Here is a 21,872-nt window from a genome sequence, read left to right as displayed (position 1 = left end):
CAACAATGTTTCTGTAGATACGGTGTATAATTTCGATTTGAATGCTTACCAGATTTTCGCTTTAGGAGCAAACGTAAATTGAGGTCATAAGTGTAAAAAAATGTACTCACAAATAATAATTGTTGACGTGAAACTATATTTCTCAAAAAATAAATTCAACGTCATGATATCATACAGATCCTTAATTACCTTTAAAAATTTCTCAATTGCCTATACTAAAACATGGTCTACAATTAAATTTATAGATTGTGTAGACTTGTCAACAGAAGGCTGGTAGCATTACTATGTTGAATGTTTTTTTCTTTTTTCTATACTTGTGATAGCATAATCAATAAACATTATTTTCACATAACAAAATTAGATTACAGATTATTCATATATGCGTTGTCACTAATTCTTGCAGATTTCAAACCGTTCATTACGTTTTAAACGTCAAGGAAAAGTAGCGTATCAAAGTCCGAATGTAAACACAAGGTAAACACTGACAAACAGACATAAAATCACGTCTGTGACCTGAATCGGCACCACGATGTCACTTTCGTAACTGTGACGTCCGACGCAACCAAAAACTTTTGGCCACGTGTCGCGGAACACGTGGCCGTTGAAATGTTGATATGATTTTGTGAAGCAAGTTATTACGAAATACTAGAAATATTCGGAAAATTGGTAAATTGATAAAGAATTGACTTACATTGTTAAGTGTTATAAGTGGTCAAAAGTCTCAACTGAGTAAAGTTGACTGTTGAAGGGATAAGATGTAAGAAGTGATGAGTAACTATTGTAGAAAAATTAAAAGAGAATGAAATTGACCATATTGATGTTAATGGCAGTGGATAGGTGGTCACGGACAAATGGACGAACAAGACAACAAGGGGAAATGTGACGGCCTCTGTGGCGCAGCGGTTGTGGGTTTGTCTTGACACCGGAGGTCCCGAGTTCAAAATCCCGAGCTCGCCCTGGCAGGGCATGATGAGAAACGAACTTTTTGTAATTGGTCTGGGTCTTGGATGTTTATCTATAAGGTAAAATACTTAACTCTGAACTCAGAAACGATAAAACAAAGAATGCAAAAATAAACATTTAAAAAAAGATTCTACAAATTAAAATGCAAATTAAATCCATCAATGCGACAATACAATACTAGAAAAAAAGGAGGAGTCGTATTTGAAAGGTGGACTTTGGTTATTACATGATGAAAGTACAAAGTCCGTTCAACAACAACGTCATTGCCGTTTGACCTGTGGAGTACACTGTACACATATAATTAAGAAACCGGTGCGAAAAATTGCTTGGTCATCATGATTATTGCTGAAACGTAGAATTTTTTTTGGAAATTGTAGTTTTTGTCCGCAACTTCAACCGCAAAAAATTTAAAATTCTGTTTTTTTCTTCTTACGTAGGTTCCATGTTAATCTGACAATCCTATAGAGAATAAAGGCGAATTTGTATGGAGGAAGCAAAATACTCTTACGTTTATTTTCTCTATGCTCCCTAAGAAGATCAAAGTAAGAGAATTGAGCAGGAATCATCATGAGCTTGTCAAAATTTATCTCAGTTCTTGTAGTCGCTCAATAACGGGATAGTTTCCTAAATTGATATCCAAGGTCTAGGTGATGACTTATGACCAGATGATCACATCTACACTGTATCATTTGTATTTTGACTATTTTAAGTTGTTAAATTCCAACAAGCACTTGCCGCCATCCTCCGCCACTACAAACTAATATATTTGTTGAATTAACTCCGCCAACGGTTTCTGAATCAGCTCCAGTAACTATACCACTATAATTAATATCATATAAATAAAATAAATAAAATAAAATAAAAGCATTTATTGACAGTTTCATTACAATTTCAATGAACAAAAGTGCACTGCCAGTGTCCATCCTTCAGCCAACTCGCATCGAACTAGGCGTGAGCCTGTATCTCGAGTGTCGAGCAGCATCATGATGTTCCGGCAGTACAGAGATGAGGTAGTAAAAGAAACTTAAAATATGACCTTAATATTAGGATACAATAATTCCCAAGCTAGAATAATTCTGTGCTTTGGGAATCCGTATAACATTATTGTTGATAAGATTTAAAAAGTATAAAAGTATGTACTAACTTTTACACTTTTTTTTGGTATGTAGGTAGTAACAAAATGCTCTCAGCCGCCTATTCAAATTTAAATAAAATATGTACATAGGTATATAATTATATTATAGATAAATAATAGATAAATAATTGATAAGTTACCTATACAATTGATACAAAATATTATATATATATGTGTGTGTTCAGTTTAAATGTTTGTGTAGTGTTTATTATATTATTAATTTACATTTATGTTAATTTATATTTAGATTGGTATTCTACTTTATATGAGTTTCAGATGTTTGTAGATAAAAAGTTTTCAGTTGCTTCATAATCTAAAGTTAGCAACCACTGATGAATTCTGGACTTACTTTCCCGTTTGGTGCAAGGATAAAATTTCAAAGTCTTATTAGCTTTATTATAAATTCGACCACTAAGTACTCTAAAGTGCCGTGCCGCTAGGACAGTTCTATGAATTAAAATGGGACAAACGCGGTCGTATCTACGTCTTCGAGTTCTTAGTGTTGGGTCGTAGGTAAGCTGTGCATGTTTACGGAGCAATGTTGACTTGATGAAAAGTTGTCTAACAGTCAAGACAGGTATATCGGCGTAGAGTTGAGTTGTGCAGTAACGATAGGGTTTTTTGGTAATAACCTTAAGTACTGCTCTCTGTGCGCGCTCCAGTGGCAACAAATTAGTTTTCGCTGCTCCACCCCAAGCCGTGATGCAGTAGGATAGAATTGACTGGCATAGGGCGAAATAAACCAACTTTAGTGTATCACGGTCGGCACAGGTGTTAAGCCTCTTGAATACATATATGAGTTTTCTTATTTTGGGAATAAGTGTAGTGATATGTTTCCCCCAGTTTAAAAACTGATCTATATACACACCCAAATATTTAAGGGCCTCAGTTCTCTCTATAACAAAGCAGGAGCAGTGTGAAGAATTACCACCACAAGTATGTGCCTTGATGATAGTTTCCTCAGCAGGAGGTATCGTCGAAGAATTTATGGCGAAAGTAATAACATATGTCTTATTTACATTTAGGGTTAGGACATTTTCATCAAGCCAGGTTATTATGGTAGCCAAAGCATCTTGCGCGCGGGCAAAAGCTTCTTTCCAATTTGGACCCTTGATTATTAAAGCGGTGTCGTCTGCATATGTAAATATATCACAGTAAGGAATATTGAGTTTGCACAAATCATTGACGTAAATAATAAAAAGGGTTGGTCCTAAAATTGAGCCTTGCGGGACGCCATATACCAGTTCTTTCTCGTCACTGATGTATTCTCCGATTTTAACTTGTTGGGTACGATTTTGCAAATAATCTTTGAAAATTGACAAGGCTAGCCCGCGAATCCCAATCCTCTCCAGTTTGTTCAAAAGCAATGGAATCGAGACAGTATCGAATGCTTTCGAAAAATCGAGAAACAGTCCGACACATCTGTCCGCATCGTCCAAACCCTGCACAACCGTCTCTAGAAGAGAATTGACTGCATCCTCCGTACTAACTCCTTTTCTAAAACCAAATTGATTCCTCGCAATCAAATTTTTTCTTTCTAAGAATGCAACTAAGCGTTTATTAAGTACCTTTTCAAGGATCTTAGATAAAGCAGTCAGAATTGATATTGGCCTATAATTTGTTACCTCATCTTTCGCTCCGGTTTTATGGATCGGATGTACTATGGCTTTTTTAAAAGCAATAGGGAATACTCCTGTCGACAATGCCAACTGACAAATATGAGTAAGGATGGGAACAAAAATTACACGACAGGACTGAATGATACGAGCCGAGATTCCATCCCAGCCCACAGCACAATCGCTACGGAGGCCAGATATCACGGAGTCTATTTCGATTTCGTCAACATCAAAAAGATAAAAGGAATCACGTTCAGATTGAAGGTTATTAATTGGATTCGGAGAGTATCTACGATTTTGAATAGCTCGAGCCAAATTTTCACCAACGTTGACAAAGAAGTTATTTACTTGATTAACTGAATTCATTGGATTTTTATCTAAACTAAGAAGTGGCCTAGAATTTGAAGGAATGGATTTAATATTAGATATGGTTTTGACAGCATTCCATGTAGATTTCATGTTATTCTTAGAGTTGTTTAACAACTTGGTATAGTAATTCTTCTTTAGGGTTTTCAGCAGTTTATTTATAAAATTTCTATATCTTGTGTATGTGGTCTTGAGTATAACATTATTGGGGTTTCTCTGTAATTTTCGGTGCATTTTGTCACGATTTCGGATGCATCTAATAAGTCCAGGTGTTACCCACGGTTTAATATTTTTTGTAGATCTTGTTAATATAATTGTGCGTGTATTCTTTTTGATAATATCCGAAACCATGCTCACTAGGCTATCGACAGCTTCATTAGCATCATGCATACCGAAAATATGAGAAAAATTTGTGTTCATAATAGACGTGCGTATGGACTCATGATCTATCTTAATTTGAGTTTTGGGGATTAGTGCAGGTTTTCGTCTTAAGCTTGCCATAAGTATGGTTGGTTTATGATCAGTCAAGTGCGAATCAACGATAAGTGTAGTGGAAGGAAATTTTGATCTCAACATAACGTGATCCAGGCATTTTATGCCTCTAGTGATAAAGTTGTGGGCAGGTAAGAGACCATGGGCAGCATTGAGATCCAAGTAGTCATCCAAACGTGGGTCTATTGAGTCTCGTTTAATATCTATATTTACGTCACCAATGAGACTAAGTATCGGATGACGAGACAAGGTCAAGAACAGGGTGTTCAGGCTGCTTAGGAAAATATCAGCACTAGTATATGAGGGCGATCGATATATACTAACAATTGCAAAATCCTCACTTACTTCGCAAACCAGACAGTTAGCTTCCTTTATACAATCCGGCTCATATACTTTACAGTCGAGGCTATCTTTTACATATATAACGATACCGCTGTTTTGATTAAGGTGTTTGATGGTACCATGTGCTGTGTAGCCACTAAGAGTTGGGAGGTAAGGCGCCGAAAGTAGCCAGCACTCTGTTAAAATAATAATTTCGCATGGGGTGTCCATAGCAGCGAACAAGGCTTCAAACTCATCAAAATTGTGATTTATGCTGCGAATATTTAAATGAAATACGGTTATGGATTTACCATCGTGTTGTAAAAAATTAACACATTCTTCCGGGCGACAGTTGAAGGCCTTCGAAACGGCAAGATCATCGAGCTCCGAGGATACAATATTAAGATTATCTAAAGTCATAATAAAAGAAAAATAAACAACAATAATCAAAAAGTTTTTCGGAGCCAGAGTGATCCCGCCATACGAAGATATAAGTCGTTACAGCTGAAGACCGACACGAGATTATTCGACCCAGGAAGAAAATTGTAAAAAGTATTGTTATACCCAAGATTACGGAGATAGATACATTGGCTAGTATATAAATTGTGTGTATATAGTGCAAGAATACTGTGTAGATTAAGTAATTATAAAAATACATAGCGTGAATATTAAAGGAATTAGAGTGATTAATAAATATAATATAAATTTTACTGAACCATTTATGTGAATGTGTAATGTGTAAGTTAATTGAATTTATGTATATATTGTTAAAAATAAGAATAATGTATAATATTTCTAAACCATGGCAGCAGGCGCAGTATATATCTCTAATTGGACAGTTTTCTAATATAATTATAACAGTAGAGAAAAAACTTATGACTAAATATATTTGTTTCTTGTAAAAAATACTTAAAGGGTAAACATGCACATAGGAGAAAGCACAACATTGTTCTTCTAGGCAGAAGACTAGTCATTCTGCAATGAGCCCGTTTAGGACAGCCTCTGACTGCACCCATAAAGCTTTAGATTGCTCACTCTTGCGCAGGTAAATTCTATTGTTTGATATCCAGCAAAACTTGTAGTTTTGAGCTTTGGCAAACTCGCGAGTTTGATAAAACAATTTTCTCCCACTTCCGGGAATGTATTCGGATATATAAATTGGAGTGCTTTTGCCTGCATATCCAAGCAATGCGGTGTTGAGCTTGCTGTCCTTAGAACGAGAGTCATTAAATTTCTTCACTTCCGATAAGAAGTGATTTTTTTTGTCAACTGTAGCAAACTCGGCCACAATTATCCTAGGCTTGCCCGGCTTACCGGATATCAAGCGTCAATATCATTTATTAATTTGTCAAACTTCCTATATATTCCTATTTAATTCATATCTCCTTAAGGTGAAGAGTCCAAACAATTTTATCTTTCAATTAACTGATACCTGCTCATGTTATCAGTTCGTCGGTCGAATGATCAGGCGACCTTGTAAGGTCGTAGAAATAATTGTTTATTGCTTTGGATCCTGGAGTTTTTTCGCTAAGTTTTAATTTATCTTTATCTATTCCCTTAAAACTAGAGTTCGTATCGGAATTTCGCCTTGGTTATAATCTGCCATCAAATTTTACAGTTTTAAGAGGGACTTTTCGCATTTGTAACATTTAGATTTTTTTTAGATTGACGATTAACTTGACGCTTTTTATCAAAGACTCGATGGAATGATCACAGGTTATTAACCTTTTCATATTGTAGAGGGTCCTCAACAAATACATACATATAGTCACGTCTATATCTCTTGCGCGGTAGACAGAGCCAGCGGACTTGAAAGACTGAAATTCAAGTTAACGAATTCAACAAATTCAATATAAATAAAGAAATAATTGACCAAATCAGCAACCGCAAAACATATCGAAACAAATAAGTACATCAACAGTTTCCTCAAACATCTTATCTAGCTAATCCAACTCGAACTTGGCACAGAAATAACTTTGTGATTCACATTGTTATGATCGGCGCGTGCGCAATGATTCATAATGTTGCGAAATCCAACCTTTTTTGCATTTGTTTCTATGCATATAAAGTAATGAAACTCGGGTATCCTATCGCATTTCTTATTTTTTTGATTCAATAACTTGGCATAAATGATTGTTTAGCTTTCGTAGTTAAAACATTATTTATACCGTTTCGGATAGAGATTTAATAATTCTTCCACTGTACACTTTATAACACCACTCACATCTATTCCTCTATTTGATCTTTTAGTAATTTGGTAGAGAAAATCAAAAGGCATTGTTAGTCTAATCTAAAGCAACCTTTGTACTTAGTTTATGCAATAATGTTTAAAATTAAATTACTAATTATCTCCGCACTGGCATGTTCACTCTTCGAGTAGGAATTCAAACTATTTACTGTTATATATTCATAGTTTTCAGTTGAATCTCAATTCTATCGTTAAGCCAAAAAGCTAAACGTGGCCATTCAGTTTTTTTAAGACTGTTGGCTCTGTCTACCCCGCATACACACACATACATACATATGGACTTGACCATATGTATGTATGTTTTCATCTTTTATCTTTTGCATGCTCAGATTTGCACCCTCAGCCTAATTATTATTTCTTTGTCTTATTTATTCTTAAAGGCTCACTTCGCTTTCTTACATTTTACCTTCTTATTTACCAGTACTTTGACCAGGCTCTGTATTAACAATTATGTTAGAATTTGCATCAGAATCACGTTCTGTCGTGTCATGACAAACACGTATATTTATCTTTTATCGCGTTGGCGCTGTTGGCGGATATGTGCGATCATCAGCTTTGTGTGTGTTGTCAACATTTATATCATCATTATCATGCAGGTTAAATAGGACATTGTAACAAACGGGTTTTTATTTGTCTTGTTCTAAGCTACTGTCTCGCTTGTGTGGATTTTAGGTTTGAAAGTACAAAAAAAAAACTTAACAATTCTTATGATCAGTTTGGTGTGTTTGACGGTCTGTTTGTTTAGCGAATTGCTTGAAATTCGTTTAATGATTTATGTGATTCTAATGTTATTAATTACCTGATACATTATTTAAATAAAAAATTAAAGGATAATCTAAGGCTATCTTTATGTTTAGAATTTCTCGGGGACTTATAACTCAATGACTCCTATCAGACTTTAAAGACTACTGGCTCTGTCTACCCCGCAAGGGATATAGACGTGATTATATGTATGTATAACTCAAAGGTAGAGTGGGTAGAATTATGATTGGGTGACGGTGAAAAACCGCATAAAACACCCAAATGCAAATAGGAAAAGCTGCGAGGAAAACCCCAACATCTTCATGCAGTAACGTATTAAAGTTGTCATTTCTTGACTTTATGTATGAATATCTTTGCGTTCTCATCCTTGATTTAGCCCAAAAAGTTCCCCTACCTTCCTAAAGATCTCTCGAACCAAGGCCGAGATTGCGAACATTGAGATCTCATTTCAGATAGTGACAGTTTGTTTTGTAGTAGAATCTCAAATTTAAAAGCCTTTCCTTTGATAGACTTTGAGGCATACCGAAGAACAAATATTTCTAAAGTCTTATATTCCGAATTCTATAATAAAAACTTACATACGGTCACCTCAATCGACCAAAACAAAAACAATACGATTCCTAGTAGCTTGCTGATAACTTTATCAGGTTGTACCTAGTACGGACGTCTCCCATCTCTTACGCCCCTGGCGCCTGCGCCCGCGCATCTGTTCTGTGCAGTAGATATCTAAAGTAATACATACGTACATACCACATCACAGATTTATACCTTTAAGAGAAGAAAAGATTCAAACGCCAGTTATGGAGATGGCTTTGTATGGAAACAAAAGACCTGAAAAAAAAATCTTTGATAAAAAGAATTTTTCAACTACAGGTTGTGACTGTTGTGCTATACAGACGATGTCTTTCGTATTGCCTAGACTTTTTGTTTGTCCAATATCATTGTTAAGAGGACCAACTGACCGCGCGATAGACGAGTTTCATTTCCATTAGAGAGGCCTTTTCAAACATTTCAGCCTTTAACCTGCGTCTGTCAATTATGATATTTCTATTTGTTAGTTCCATAATGATTCTTTATCTGAAAACAAAAATAATTTTCTCACATTATAGAAAGGATGCAGTTTACCTCAGAGAGAGCGAGGTGAGAAGTGGACGTTATACGGCTGATAAGATGATGATTGTAAAAAAAAAATTACATACATACATATGGTCACGTCTATATCCCATGCGGGTTAGACAGAGCCAACAGTCTTGAAGACTAAATGGCCACGTTCAGCTATTTGGCTTAATGATAGAAATGAGATTCGTAGAGAATGTAAACAAACGCGATTACCAGGGTACAAAGTACCTTTGTCCAGCACACTATCACTAAGCAGACCCTAGCACCGACGTCTCTGAATAGCATCTGTTTGTGATCAATCGCATTTTGCGTAGTTCACTTTGATATACGACATGCATAGAATCCGAAATAATCTTTAAGTAACTGTATATAAGATAGAATACTGATTGGCTGATATTAAACGCACAGATGAAACCGATGGATTTATAGATTTTAAATTAAGCATGTAAGTAGATTTCAATTCCTTCGAAGCTTTGATGAGACAGATCTCTTCTGAACAGATAGGTAAGGACGTGATATATGTTATACTAGAGGCCGCCCGCGACTTCGTCCGCATGGAAACCCTATCAATCCCGCAGGAACTTCGGGATAAAAAGTAGGCTATATGTTATTCTGGGTCTTCAGCTACCTACATACCAAATTTCATCAACAAGTTTGCACGAAGAAAAAGATGTAGTCTCTGCCTAACCCATCGGGAAAGGTGCATGATTTTAAGTACCTATGTACACTAGTTTTATCAAAAAGTAAGAATTAAGACAGTTTCTCTGAATCGAATCAATGATACGAGCGATCGCCTAAAAATTAAATAATTTCCTTGTAAACAAGTAGTATAAACACTTTTCTAGGAAAATACTGTTTAATAAAAACGATTTATTGGGAGTTATTGTTTATTTAGTTTTTCCAACAGAAATTTAAAAATAATTCAATGGAATTTTTAATTTAATACTTATTTACCATCTTTAAAAACCTGATATTGCCAGTAAGGAAATTGCGCCAGTTTTACCATTTCTAAGGCTAATCTAACAAAAAAAATATTCACTTTACCCATTCTTCTTGTAAACAGCTTTTAAATACGTATTTATTTACTTCACCAAATCAATTCCATCCCTGGTATTCTTTATTTAGACATACAATGCAACTATATGTAACGCAAACAATAAGCCAATTATAGCAAATCGAAACCCTAGACAGGTCTTATACGTCATATCTAACCTAGAAGACACAGCCTTGCTTTTATAACGCAGCTAAGTTAATGAAACAAAGATCTTTATTGACTCAACTCTCGTACTCATGTTAGTATTATATTGACTATACTTAATAAGATCTAATTGTATGTTAAATTTGTTGGTATGTTGTAACGTTTACATTTTGCTTTATTTGATCTTATTATTTTATTCTTGGTTTTCCACTTCCTCTCTTTCCATTATTTTTCCTTATTTTATAACAGAGAAAAGAGATGAATGAAAAAAACTTCACTTAACTCCACCGACAAGAGAAAGCTCTTAAATTTAAGAAGACAAGAATTACGTCAAATTCCTGCTAATATTATAAATGCAAAAGTAGGTAACTGTCAGTAATTTTATATGTGTGTAGTTTTTTTTATGGTAATGTCACATATCTATAGTATAGACGTCAGAATAAATGTCGCAGATCGTACGGAAAACTCATAGACGTCATTGAACTTCGATATAAACGTTATTATAAGGAAAATATTTTATGGAACCGGTTATGATACTGTTATAGAATATTAATTAGTTGTCCCAGCCTCGATGTGTGAAATATAAATATTTATGAAACTGTGACGTATGATGAAAGGCTTTTGCGCGCGGCTCATTCGTTATCCTCCTAACTCGAGCCCTGGGTCCGCTATTCATAATTGTCTTCTTGCAAGCTCCACGGTTTTGGGTACACTTGACCAAGTCACAAGATTTAAATGACAATAAGAAAAAAATGTCTATTTCAGAAGAAGCTGACGTTTTCCCCATGTTTCAACATTTATATGCGTATTTCGCCGAAACGCCTTGTGATTTTTCCAGTCGTCTCGTTCTAAATAAAGGCTAGTTACTGCGCATTTAGTTCAACAACCTAACATAGTTTAAATAGCACACATCGGCCGAAACTCACGAGTTTGCTGAAATAATTATCAGTAAGATGAATGGCGGCACTGTTAAGAAAAATGGAAATTTAGTCTTTTGAATAATTGATATTGTCGATTCAGGTTATATTGTGTCTGGGTTGTTTTTACAAAGTTCTACTATACTATACTCCATTCAACTCCCTCATAACTTGGCAAAGGCTAAAAAAAAAGCTTTTTTAGACCTAGCTCTTGTATGGATACTTTTATCAAACTCACTTCTGTAGATTTGTATGTTTGTAACGTATTAACTCGGAAAACTACTGAATCAATTTTGATGAAATTTGGAACACAGATTTATTTTTCAATTCAAGTCAAAGTAGTCTAATTTTCTAATTCCTTGTAAAATTTTATGGGTTAGTTAATTTGTTACCAAATAAAATTGAGGATCAATTAGCTTATTTTTTTCTCAAGTTGTAATATTTCTCTGTGGTCGATTAGACTAAAACACTCTCTTTGTTTATGAGCTTATCTTTACAAACAAAAATACAAACTTATCTCTTTCTGAAAAATCTAAAGGCGCCTACCACGGCACGGCATAACATTTTAACCAAAAAACAACAGACATTATGTGGACATTATCCTGTTATGTTTGCGAAACAATTCACGTCTGGGCCGTATCGCCTGGGACTGTCCAGAGGTATTTTCCCTGTAAATACTGTTTACCTTTATGCACAGATTAAAATATTATACCTATAGTGATGAGTTTCCATTCTATAGTCAGTGTAGTAGGAAAGCACTTTAAATCTATCCGGTGATGTTCTAAGAAGCTGTGGTCGACGTCTCTACGCTACAAGTCAGGGATTGGAGCATATAAGAACTTCCGATTCAACATCGTCTGTCGCGCGGTTCCCCAGGCATAACACCTAGCCTGGCGGAAGATCTTCCCTTTGGTGGTGGTGGAGCTATAATCATCGCTCCCGCTACAAAGTAAGTATGTAAAGTTAAAAAAAAGTATAAGTTAATCTTCATTTATTACCTGAGTTACGTGGACGCCGGTGTTTTAAAGGCAAATAGTGCTAAAAATACACTTTGGATTGGCCAGCCTTCTGGCTATTGTCGCCGAATCATGGGAGGAGCTAGCTCTCTGACAGCGCACTCTTTCTTGAATACCTACAAAATTTCTTCAGAGTCATTTTAGTTCTGTATTTTTCACCCCCCTATTCTAGAGGTGGCTGACGATACACGAATATATCGAATAGTCGCCTTAAGGTGTTATCCTGCAGACCTCCGGATTCTCTTGTTTTGTTAAAATACTAAACACCATCCTGGTTTAAAGATATCTTTCGCGGCCTCTCTTGATGCCGCTGCGAAACATATGCCACTATGCGCGAAATTTCGAAGCCTCTTGAAGTTCGCCTCTAACCCTATTATGTTGGAGTAGTACCTATACCGGACCCGCTAAAGATACAACTAGGAAAGTACTTAACCGATTCCGATGAAATTATAACTGTAAAGTTGAATCCTGGGTAGACATCGCAGGAGATTGTCGAGCCAATTTACTTATTATAGAGGATGTCGAGGACTAGACAAACTGGATAAAGATATGTCGGAAAATGGACCCTGACTCCTGGGCCCTAAAGAATATAGGCTGGATTATGAAACGTTGGTGAAAGTTATAAGTTATTCAAATGACATACAAGTTTACGACGAAAACTGACGCCAGTGACGACAATAATTGAGATGCATAACTCCAAAACTCGTGTAAACATTTCATACCTAGCTACGTCTTAAAATTTTGAAATGTTTGCTATCTCTTTCGGTAGCGGGGAAAATTCCTAAGGTGTATTTTACTTGTACTACGTTTCAGTTTAAAATAAATAGTGGGCTCATGCAATTTACTCATTTCTTATCGGATTTTATTAATAATATATAAAATAAATCTGATCTCAAAGACAAAATAACACCACTCAAGCTCTTCTTATGAATATTATAGATGACTTTGGCTAAAGGACAAGAAGCATTTATTGCAACTACTGCTTTTTTAATATGGATAAATTTTCCAATATGGATTTGTTACTGACTGAATGATGAATGACAAAACTTTGATAATACATAACTCAGACAAGAGAAAATTGTCAAATCTTTTCGTGAATAAGTTATTTGTGTCAGCTATTGCATGCTATATGTATGATCCAAATAACATATGCTCTTTCATTCCAGTTTGTCAACACAATAACCCAAATCACACCGTTATTTCGTCCTCCATTACAGCAGACTAACTGCGCATTTACGCCTCTTTTGTTATCACTTATCAATCATTTATGAGGATCAAACTGTTTGCCGTGTGGTGTGACGCAGCGGCCGATTTTCGGTGTTTAGTGGGCGTGGTGGCGGGTGTTTCTTTAATTTTCTAGTTTTTTCGTTGACATTTACATCGGTTATCACACCCCGATCGCCCCTACTGCAGACATTTCCATACTGCACATTCACACTGAAAAAGGTATTCACTAAGAAATGTATTCAAGAAAGAGGGATACATAACGCTAACTTATATATACATTCTCGAATTATGTGTTTTCATAAGAGAAAACATTATATTCTTTAAGAAAAAAATTGTACTCAGAAGAAACCAAAGAGAACCAAATGTAAATAGTGAAATTCAACAAAAGTGCTTTTATTAACGGCATTAAAATATTTAACCACTAACCTGCAGAAATTAAAAGTATAATACTCTTAATATAGGTAATTCTATTTTATTATAATACTCTATTATTCGAAAATAAATTAAAAGCTTGGTTGTTAAATAATGTTTTTTTTTATAATTTGGTTGAATGCTTTGACTGCTGTACAAATTAAGCATAAAAACTTTGATCAGATATTAACAATATTTTATGTAAAGTTAAGAAAAAGTTTTATGTCTGTATTATTTTATATACGTCAGTATTTTCAATACTAAAAATATTGCATGCCTGAAGGGGCAAGCTGTTGATACTGTTAAATGTAATTCCATCACCATGTCTACACATTTATGCAATAAATATTTTGAGTTTGAGTTTGAAAAAACAATGGTAATTGCTTTAGTCTTGTGTGAAACAAATTAGTACATATGTATATTATACTTATACAGTCTTGTCACTGTTGGCCCTGTCTGAGCCTATAAGGGATAAAGACAAGAATTTATGTGTGTGTAATGACGTATCATTACGTCACTCCTGCTTATCATCTTGTCTTGGCCAATCAGCAATTGCTCTAAATCTTTCGCACTATTTATACCCACTTTCTGTCAGAGAATCTTTGATAAGGGATAGGCTTCCAAACTTGGGATTCTTTTTTAGGCGATGGGCTAGCAACCTGTCACTATTTGAATCTCAATTCTATCATTAAGCCAAATAGCTGAACGTGGCCATTCAGTCTTTTCAAGACTGTTGGCTCTGTCTACCCCGCAATGGATATAGACATGACCATATGTATGTATGTATGTAATCTTTGATGAGGTCTGTGACGTGGTTGGAGAAATCTAACTGGACAGTGTGGGTGGTAGTTGTTTCACACATTTGTCCTCTATGATACATATACATACATATGGTCACGTCTATAACCCTTGCGGGGTAGACAGAGCCAACAGTCTTGAAAAGACTAAATGGACACGTTCAGCTATTTGGCTTAATGATAGAATTGAGATTCTAATAGTGTCGGGTTGCCAGCCCATCGCCTAAAAGAAAAATACCAAGTTTATAAGCCTATCCCTTAGTCGCCATTTACGACATCCATGGGAAAGAGATGGAGAGGTCCTATTCTTTTTGTAATAGTGCCGGGAACCACACGGTACAAGATTAGTGGTTATTTTCTTTGGGTATTATTTATACCGGCCCGACGACCGCCGTTAATAAGTCAGGCAACTAATAAATAAATGTTATAGCCATTGAGGAAACATTCAACTGTGATTCCACTAGATAAAGAACTTATGTTATTGTGTATTTGTCCATAATGTCACGTTTTCCCTATACATGTGCTGTATAATTAATATTTTGTTTGTAAATTAAATAAGGAATATTGTCAGTATATTTAGTGGGAATTACTTATCTATGGTTTAGTATAATCATGTTTTATCCTTATGATTCCACAATTTGTGCCGTGTGGTTCCCGCAACCAATACAAAATAAAAAGAATAGGATCACTCCATCTCTTTCCCATGGTTGTCGTAAAAGGCGACTAAGGGATAGGCTTACAAAATTGGGATTCTTTTTTTAGGCGATGGGCTGCAACCTGTCACTATTTGGATCTCAATTCTATCATTAGGCCAAATAGCTGAACGTGGCCGATCAGTCTTTTCGAGACTGTTGGCTCTGTCTATCCCACAAGGGATACAGACGTGACCATATGTATGTATGTAGGTATATGTATGATTCCACAACGTTTCGGAGATGTGACCATGATGCGCAGGTCAGACCGCTATCGCTTCATTTGAAAAACTGACCTTACCCATATTGTATCATTGTAAAAGTTGTGCTAGATGATGCCTAGTCCCTTAGTCGTCATTTAGTGATCCTTTTCGAAAGTGTCAGGAACCACAAAAAAACATACATATTAATACTTTTACATAAAACAATATGTTTTAGATTTTCTACACCGAATTAGCACTCATATGATGATGATGATCTTCCAGACGATGCTGAAAGACGTAGCTTCCCTGATCATCAAGCACACGGCGCCCTCCCGCCGCCACCTCACCCCTGAGCTGGTCCTCCGCTTGGTGACACCCTCCTGCCCTCTCTGGACTGCTAAGGAAGACCAGGTGCCCTTCAAAGACCCGTTCTGGGCGTTCTATTGGCCAGGGGGGCAGGCTACTGCTAGGTAAGTCGTTTTATCTCTTTTTGTTATAACTACTACTTACATACATATACACACAAGCATAGTACCTATAGTTACGTCTATATCCTTTGCGGGGTGGACAGAGTCAACAGTCTTGAGAAGACTGAAAGGCGATGTTTGTAGTATCTAAGTAAGTATATCTACTTCTTTTATTTTATCCGCATTCAAGAATACATTTATGCAAGTAGGCTTTTGTCGATTTCAAGAAAAGTGAAAAACGTTTTAGATGTTAAAAAACGGTTTTATTCAACGAAAACGATCGAAATTATGTTCATGCCCATAAAACGTTTTGGTTTTTCAATGTTCAGTTCGAACGAAATCGAAACAAATCGTTCTTAACCTAAAAAGTCGATAACGTTTCGAAAAACTAACCGTTTTCCAAGCCCTGCAAGGAAGTATTAATATAATTATTTGTAATATATGGTGAAAGTAACGTCGGATATCAAGCCGGACCTACGAAATGCAATTACGTTTTTCCCCAAACCTAATATAACCAGGATCCTTCACCTGTATTCATTGCTTTTACCTTCAAATATTGCAATACTGGTTTTATCAATGAAACTACTACCACTACTAAAGTTGAGTAAAATTATGTAGTTCGTTTATATATCAACCTTAAAATTGTACATCTAAGTATCAAAATCGTCTGTTTAAAAAAACATTTAATACGTTTTGATTTGCGTCATTAACGCAAAGTGAGGTATATTATCAACCGTATGTTTTTAGCTATAAGGTTGAAAATGAGGAGTCGTTTTGTGTATGTGTGTGGTTTGATTCGTCTATGCAAGGGGGTTTCTCGGAATTATTCATAGCCTGCCTGACAAGTGATAAATGCGCCCGCGTGCCAATTAAAAAATAATTATTTTATGACCAATGTATTTTGAAATCTATAAATTCTTATATATTTTTTTACTTTATTTTGACATTTTTGAAGTGAGTAGTTTCATAAGTTTCTATTAATAGGAATGGAACAGACAGGAAATACAAATTCAGATATGTTAAGAAATTCGAAAAAGAATTGAATAAGAAGAAACGACTATGAATAGGACCTGAATGAAAAGAGACAGCACCATTTGTCAGAGCAAGATGGAACAACGTCTTGTAAGAAGAACAGTGATAGCAACAAGATTGCTTTGATAAAAAAGAGATGGGTGTCTGTGAGTCATTCTGAAGGCAGTTCAGGAATTTGTTGCGATGAGTCATCCTGAAAGAAGTAGATGCCTAACGTACTTTACGAAAAATGAAAAAAAAATAATTAAGTAAATCGAATCCTTAAAAAATACAGCATAACTATTTTTATGTAACTGAAAAAAACATCAAAGTCAAAACAAAAAAAGAAAAAGTTTTTTTGTATTCGAGCATGGGAATTTCCATGTGGTTTCCGTCACTTTAGAAAAGAACTACTCCATATCCCCCATGGATGTCGGAAAAGGCGACTAAGGGTTAGGCTTATAAAGGCTGAACGTGGCCTATCAGTTATCAAGACTGCTGGCTCTGTCTACCCCGCATGGGATTATAGACGTGAACATTTGAATGAATGAATAAGCATGGGAATTATTACAATTTTTTTTTACTTTTTACTATTTTTTTAATTATGGTTACACATCTAGTTACATGACACTCAACATAGTTACAATACATACATAGGTACTTATTGCTTTTTATTTAATTTAAAAAGTTGGATTAAACCATCGTACCCTGCATACTTCTTTCGCATCATCAACTTTCATAATTCTCTTCATGCAAGCTCGTCGGTTTCGGGTACTCTTGACCAGACCTTTCGCTAGAACGTCTCCGTATTGATCAAGGTATGTTCGTCGAGGCCTTCCAACTTTCCCAATTTTTTCCAAATCACTTAAGCATTCCTATTAAATCTATTATAAAATACTTACAATAATTATAATAACTAGAGCTACCAGTTATTGTAATAATGATTCAACTGACAATATCATGGCGACATCACATAATATGTTGCACAACTCATGATGACATAGTCATCTATTATAAAGGTCTATGAACCCGTAGTCAAGTACACTTCGAACCTACATAGGTAATTAATTAATATTTTTATGTCAACTACTTTATTGATACTAGAAGTAATTAGATTAGAGTTGGTAATTTTAGAATATACCATAGTACCTGTTATATGATAAACTAATGAATAGGTTTGTCACTTGAAAAAAAAGAATACCTAAGTCGGGACAATAAACATTTGATAGGTACTTAAAACAGGATAATCGCTTCAGTCTGGTCTATGCTAGCTATGAACAAATAACAATTATAATATTGCATAAGCAAGGATTTTTATTAAATTGTGTATGAATATTCCATTATTAAGTAGTACCTATTCAATTATTTAATAGTAATAGTAAATTTTCCAAAGTCAAACATAACCTCTTTTTTAATATTCCCACCAAGACGGCAAAAAAAGGGAAGCTTAAATTTACAGGAATTCAAACGACTTCGCGACCTTGAACCCGTGACTCATCGTCGTTATCCTGAATTCGATATCAACTGAACCTTCCTCCTCCCGCCGCTAGGGGCGTTCTGGTCGCGAGTGACTCATCCTGTAATTTTTCCTTTACGCACAATCTTGTTATCCCGAATTCCCAAAGTGAGTCATCACATCCCACAGGTATGTAAGGAATCAAATCACGCCTCTCTCCCCGTAGGCAGAGTGCGAGTAGTGCACTATTCCTTCATGTACAGTCATTAATCTTTTGCATGGCACAGAAAAAAGTTGCTAGCATTATATTATTTAAAAAAATAATTCCAAACTTTCCAACAAAGCTTACATAAAATTTCTTCCCTATCAGACCAGCATTAAACTTGCATTTTGTTGACATTAACACATTAAAATAAAGAAAATTGAGTTTTTTATAGTTAAAAGTAGTGCTACTAGATGTCGCTTTTCAAACATAGAACGCAACTGGAACGCGTTATGGTTTGTCTTCTACACGTAATAGGGTTAAGAGAGGTTAAGAGCGATAGTGGCTCCATCTTACGCATTATAAATAAAATCAGTTTGTAAACAAAGTAAAAATATTCCTCATGATTTTCTATTTTCTCATGACGTATATCACGTCTTTATCCATTGCGGGGTAGATAGCCGAAAGGCCAAGCTTTGCTGAATGCCTTAAAAATAGAAATTGTACTGAAATTGGGATAATGACAAGTTGGAAATCTTCTAAAAGAATCCCACGTTTTTTAGTCTTTCCCGTTATTCAAGCCTATTTGGAGAATAAATCCCTAACTTAGGCAGCCTCAAAAAAGTTATCATATTAGTAGGCAACCGGAAGAACAATATCACAAGATATTGTAGGTATATAATATTTCTGCCATACAATATTCATCTTATACTCGTACTTTATCCAAGTATTCATTACCATTTCAAACATATCTACATAGCCGCGGAAAACCAAAGGACTCTGGGCCGAAAGGGAACAATACAAAAGTCTAGCTATATACAAAGAAATTGGATATATCGCGTCGCGTACTTTCATGGAAAAAAGAGAGTATATGAGTCACCATTGTGTTTCAGTTACAGGACGCTATGACTCATTTCTCGTATTGAAAGACGTTCGTTCATCGCGTTCGAAATCTCATTGATTTGATTACAAATTACAATTGTTATGTATGGAATGTTTGATATTGCGTTAATGCGTTGTTCATATTTTGAAATTTGATGAATGGAGAGGAAAATCACCGAATGCGTCCCGAAGATTAGGCACAGATTATAAAAATCTATACCACTAGTCTGTTGACTATGTTAGTAGCTTAGAATTCTATAAAAAATTATAAACTTCATAGTCATAGGTAAGGTAAGTATGCTAATTTAAAAATTTTGTGCTTAATTTATAAATGTGTACTTTGAGTTACTGACAGCGGATACTATTCAAGATTTTTTCCTTTCAATATAATATCTTCTTAGAATTCCTCTCCTATCGGAGGTTGGACAGCATCATAGCGATTTTAATTTTTAACGTCGCTGCTCGTAACAGCGATGTGGTATCCGGGCGAACCAAGTCGCGGGTAGATATCAATTAAATATATCAAGAGATTGCTGGTAGCTATTATAGATAAAAATGCTAGAGAAAACATGGAATGTTGACTTTTTTGTAAATTTCGTATATTCGGGCAAAAGCCATTGCATTTTTTTATTAGCAGTTATACATCATTACTTTATTCATTTGTGAAAATTACCTACATTTATATCTAGTCATTAGATGTCATTATAGTTGCGAAAGTCAAAAATAAAAAGAGAAGGTAACTTCAACCACTTGTTTTTTCTAGAAAAAGTTTTCATAATGTTTTTCTATCCACTTCCACGACCCTTAAAACTATTAATCAATCAAGAGATTTTCCCAGAATTTTCTCCCGCAGTCGAGACGGCGCGCCGGTCTGTGTTCCCTGAAATCGGGGGGATCCACCCCCCTCTCGATATTTCCAGGAACACCCCCGCTTTTCTGGAAACTCCACGCTAATTCTGCAGATGTTGAGAGCAGTTTTATGTTTATTAGCTTAGTTTATTGCTTTCAGTAGATTTCGGAGAATCGGTTAGTTACAAAAGATATTGACCTCGAAAAGTAACTCTGTGTGTTGATTTAATCATAATAAAGTGTAATATATGTATAATAAATGTATAAGTGACAATTTATATTATTGAATAAACCATTTGACCGAGTACAGGTATTAATTTATTATTATTTTTATTTTAGGTAGGTACAATAATAAATACCAAGATTAAGCATTTCGTGTACGCATTTCGATTATGGTTACCCAGCCTGGGTTGGGATCATAGTCAGGGTATATCTACATAAGTTAACAACCCGCGTGCGGGATGTTAGTTATGCAAATCCTTAAAAAAAATATACCTTCTACTCTACAAATAAAACATTTTACAACGAATTTTGATAGTACTGACGCCATCTATACGCAATGAACAAAAGTTATTTTTCATAATGCGTGGTGCTTTTGAAGTAGAGTGATTGCCACTCAAGCTAAATGTAGTGAACGTTTATATATTAATTGACATCACCGTAAGATGGCGCTAAAACATGATTTCATTCTGATCTAAGTGCAACCTAAATTTTAGGACTTGATTTATTTATTTTTCTTTTTCAGGTACATTTTAGACAATGAAGAAATCATAAAAAATAAAAGAGTACTAGACATTGGCTGTGGATGTGGAGCTGGATCAATAGCGGCGGCAAAAATGCAAGCAAAGCGAGTTGTTGGAAACGATATTGATCTTTGTAAGTATAAGTAAAGCATAATTGATTGTATTCATTCATTGTATTCTATGAAATGTGAAGAAAAATAAAACAAAAAAGGAATTACCGCCTGGAGATGCCGGGGATCGAACCCGGGGCCTTTCACATGCAAAGCGAACGCTCTACCACTGAGCTACATCCCCGATGTCAACTTATGCTCAAATACCATATGGTTTCAGATGCAGTCATAGCTACAAAAATAAATTCACAATTAAATAATGTTGCCATAGAAACGAGTACAGATAATTTTATTGGCGCGAAATGCGAAGAATTTGATACAATTTTGATTGGAGACATGTTCTATGACGAAGAATTTGCTAATATTTTGTTCGAATGGCTGATAAGTTTGACTGCAAGTGGTAAGACTGTAAGTTTTGTTTTCAACATAAATATATACATTTTGACGGAGCGAGATGCAGAATCTACATCTTTTGTTTTCTAGTAAATTGATAGTTGTTCGTGTTGAAACAATTCATTTCATCAACCCTTAAATCTACCAATACTAACCATCTAGAAACGAATCACGGGAAAAGTGCGTTTCGCCCATATCCCACAGAAATCCGAATATGCCTTATACCTATTTACATAGCGCTTCTTTTGATCTGCTGTATGTTCTAAATAGAGTTTT

The 21,872-nt window shown here is 35.3% G+C and overlaps 1 protein-coding gene and 1 non-coding gene across 4 annotated transcripts in view; one reads left to right on the top strand and one right to left on the bottom strand.

The window, feature by feature from the left end:
* Positions 1-21,872, top strand: part of LOC106138479 (electron transfer flavoprotein beta subunit lysine methyltransferase) — a 33,899-nt gene that overhangs the window by 11,839 nt on the left and 188 nt on the right. For 2 of the 3 annotated variants that reach the window (XM_060951864.1, XM_013339635.2), the window contains exons 2-4: positions 15,766-15,953; positions 21,096-21,226; positions 21,424-21,611. In XM_060951864.1, the coding sequence (XP_060807847.1) occupies positions 15,769-15,953; positions 21,096-21,226; positions 21,424-21,611 (504 nt within the window). In that variant the 5' untranslated portion in view covers positions 15,766-15,768. The remainder of the gene's footprint in view (positions 1-15,765; positions 15,954-21,095; positions 21,227-21,423; positions 21,612-21,872) is intronic. The other variant, XM_060951865.1, reaches the window with a different exon arrangement.
* Positions 21,316-21,387, bottom strand: Trnaa-ugc (transfer RNA alanine (anticodon UGC)). Its single transcript has one exon. It is a non-coding gene; the product is annotated as a tRNA-Ala (tRNA).

Source organism: Amyelois transitella, chromosome 26 (assembly GCF_032362555.1).
Source record: "Amyelois transitella isolate CPQ chromosome 26, ilAmyTran1.1, whole genome shotgun sequence".
Lineage (NCBI taxonomy): Eukaryota > Metazoa > Arthropoda > Insecta > Lepidoptera > Pyralidae > Amyelois > Amyelois transitella.
The sequence above is the reverse complement of the archived record's forward strand: the minus strand, read 5'-3'. Positions and strand labels throughout refer to the sequence as shown.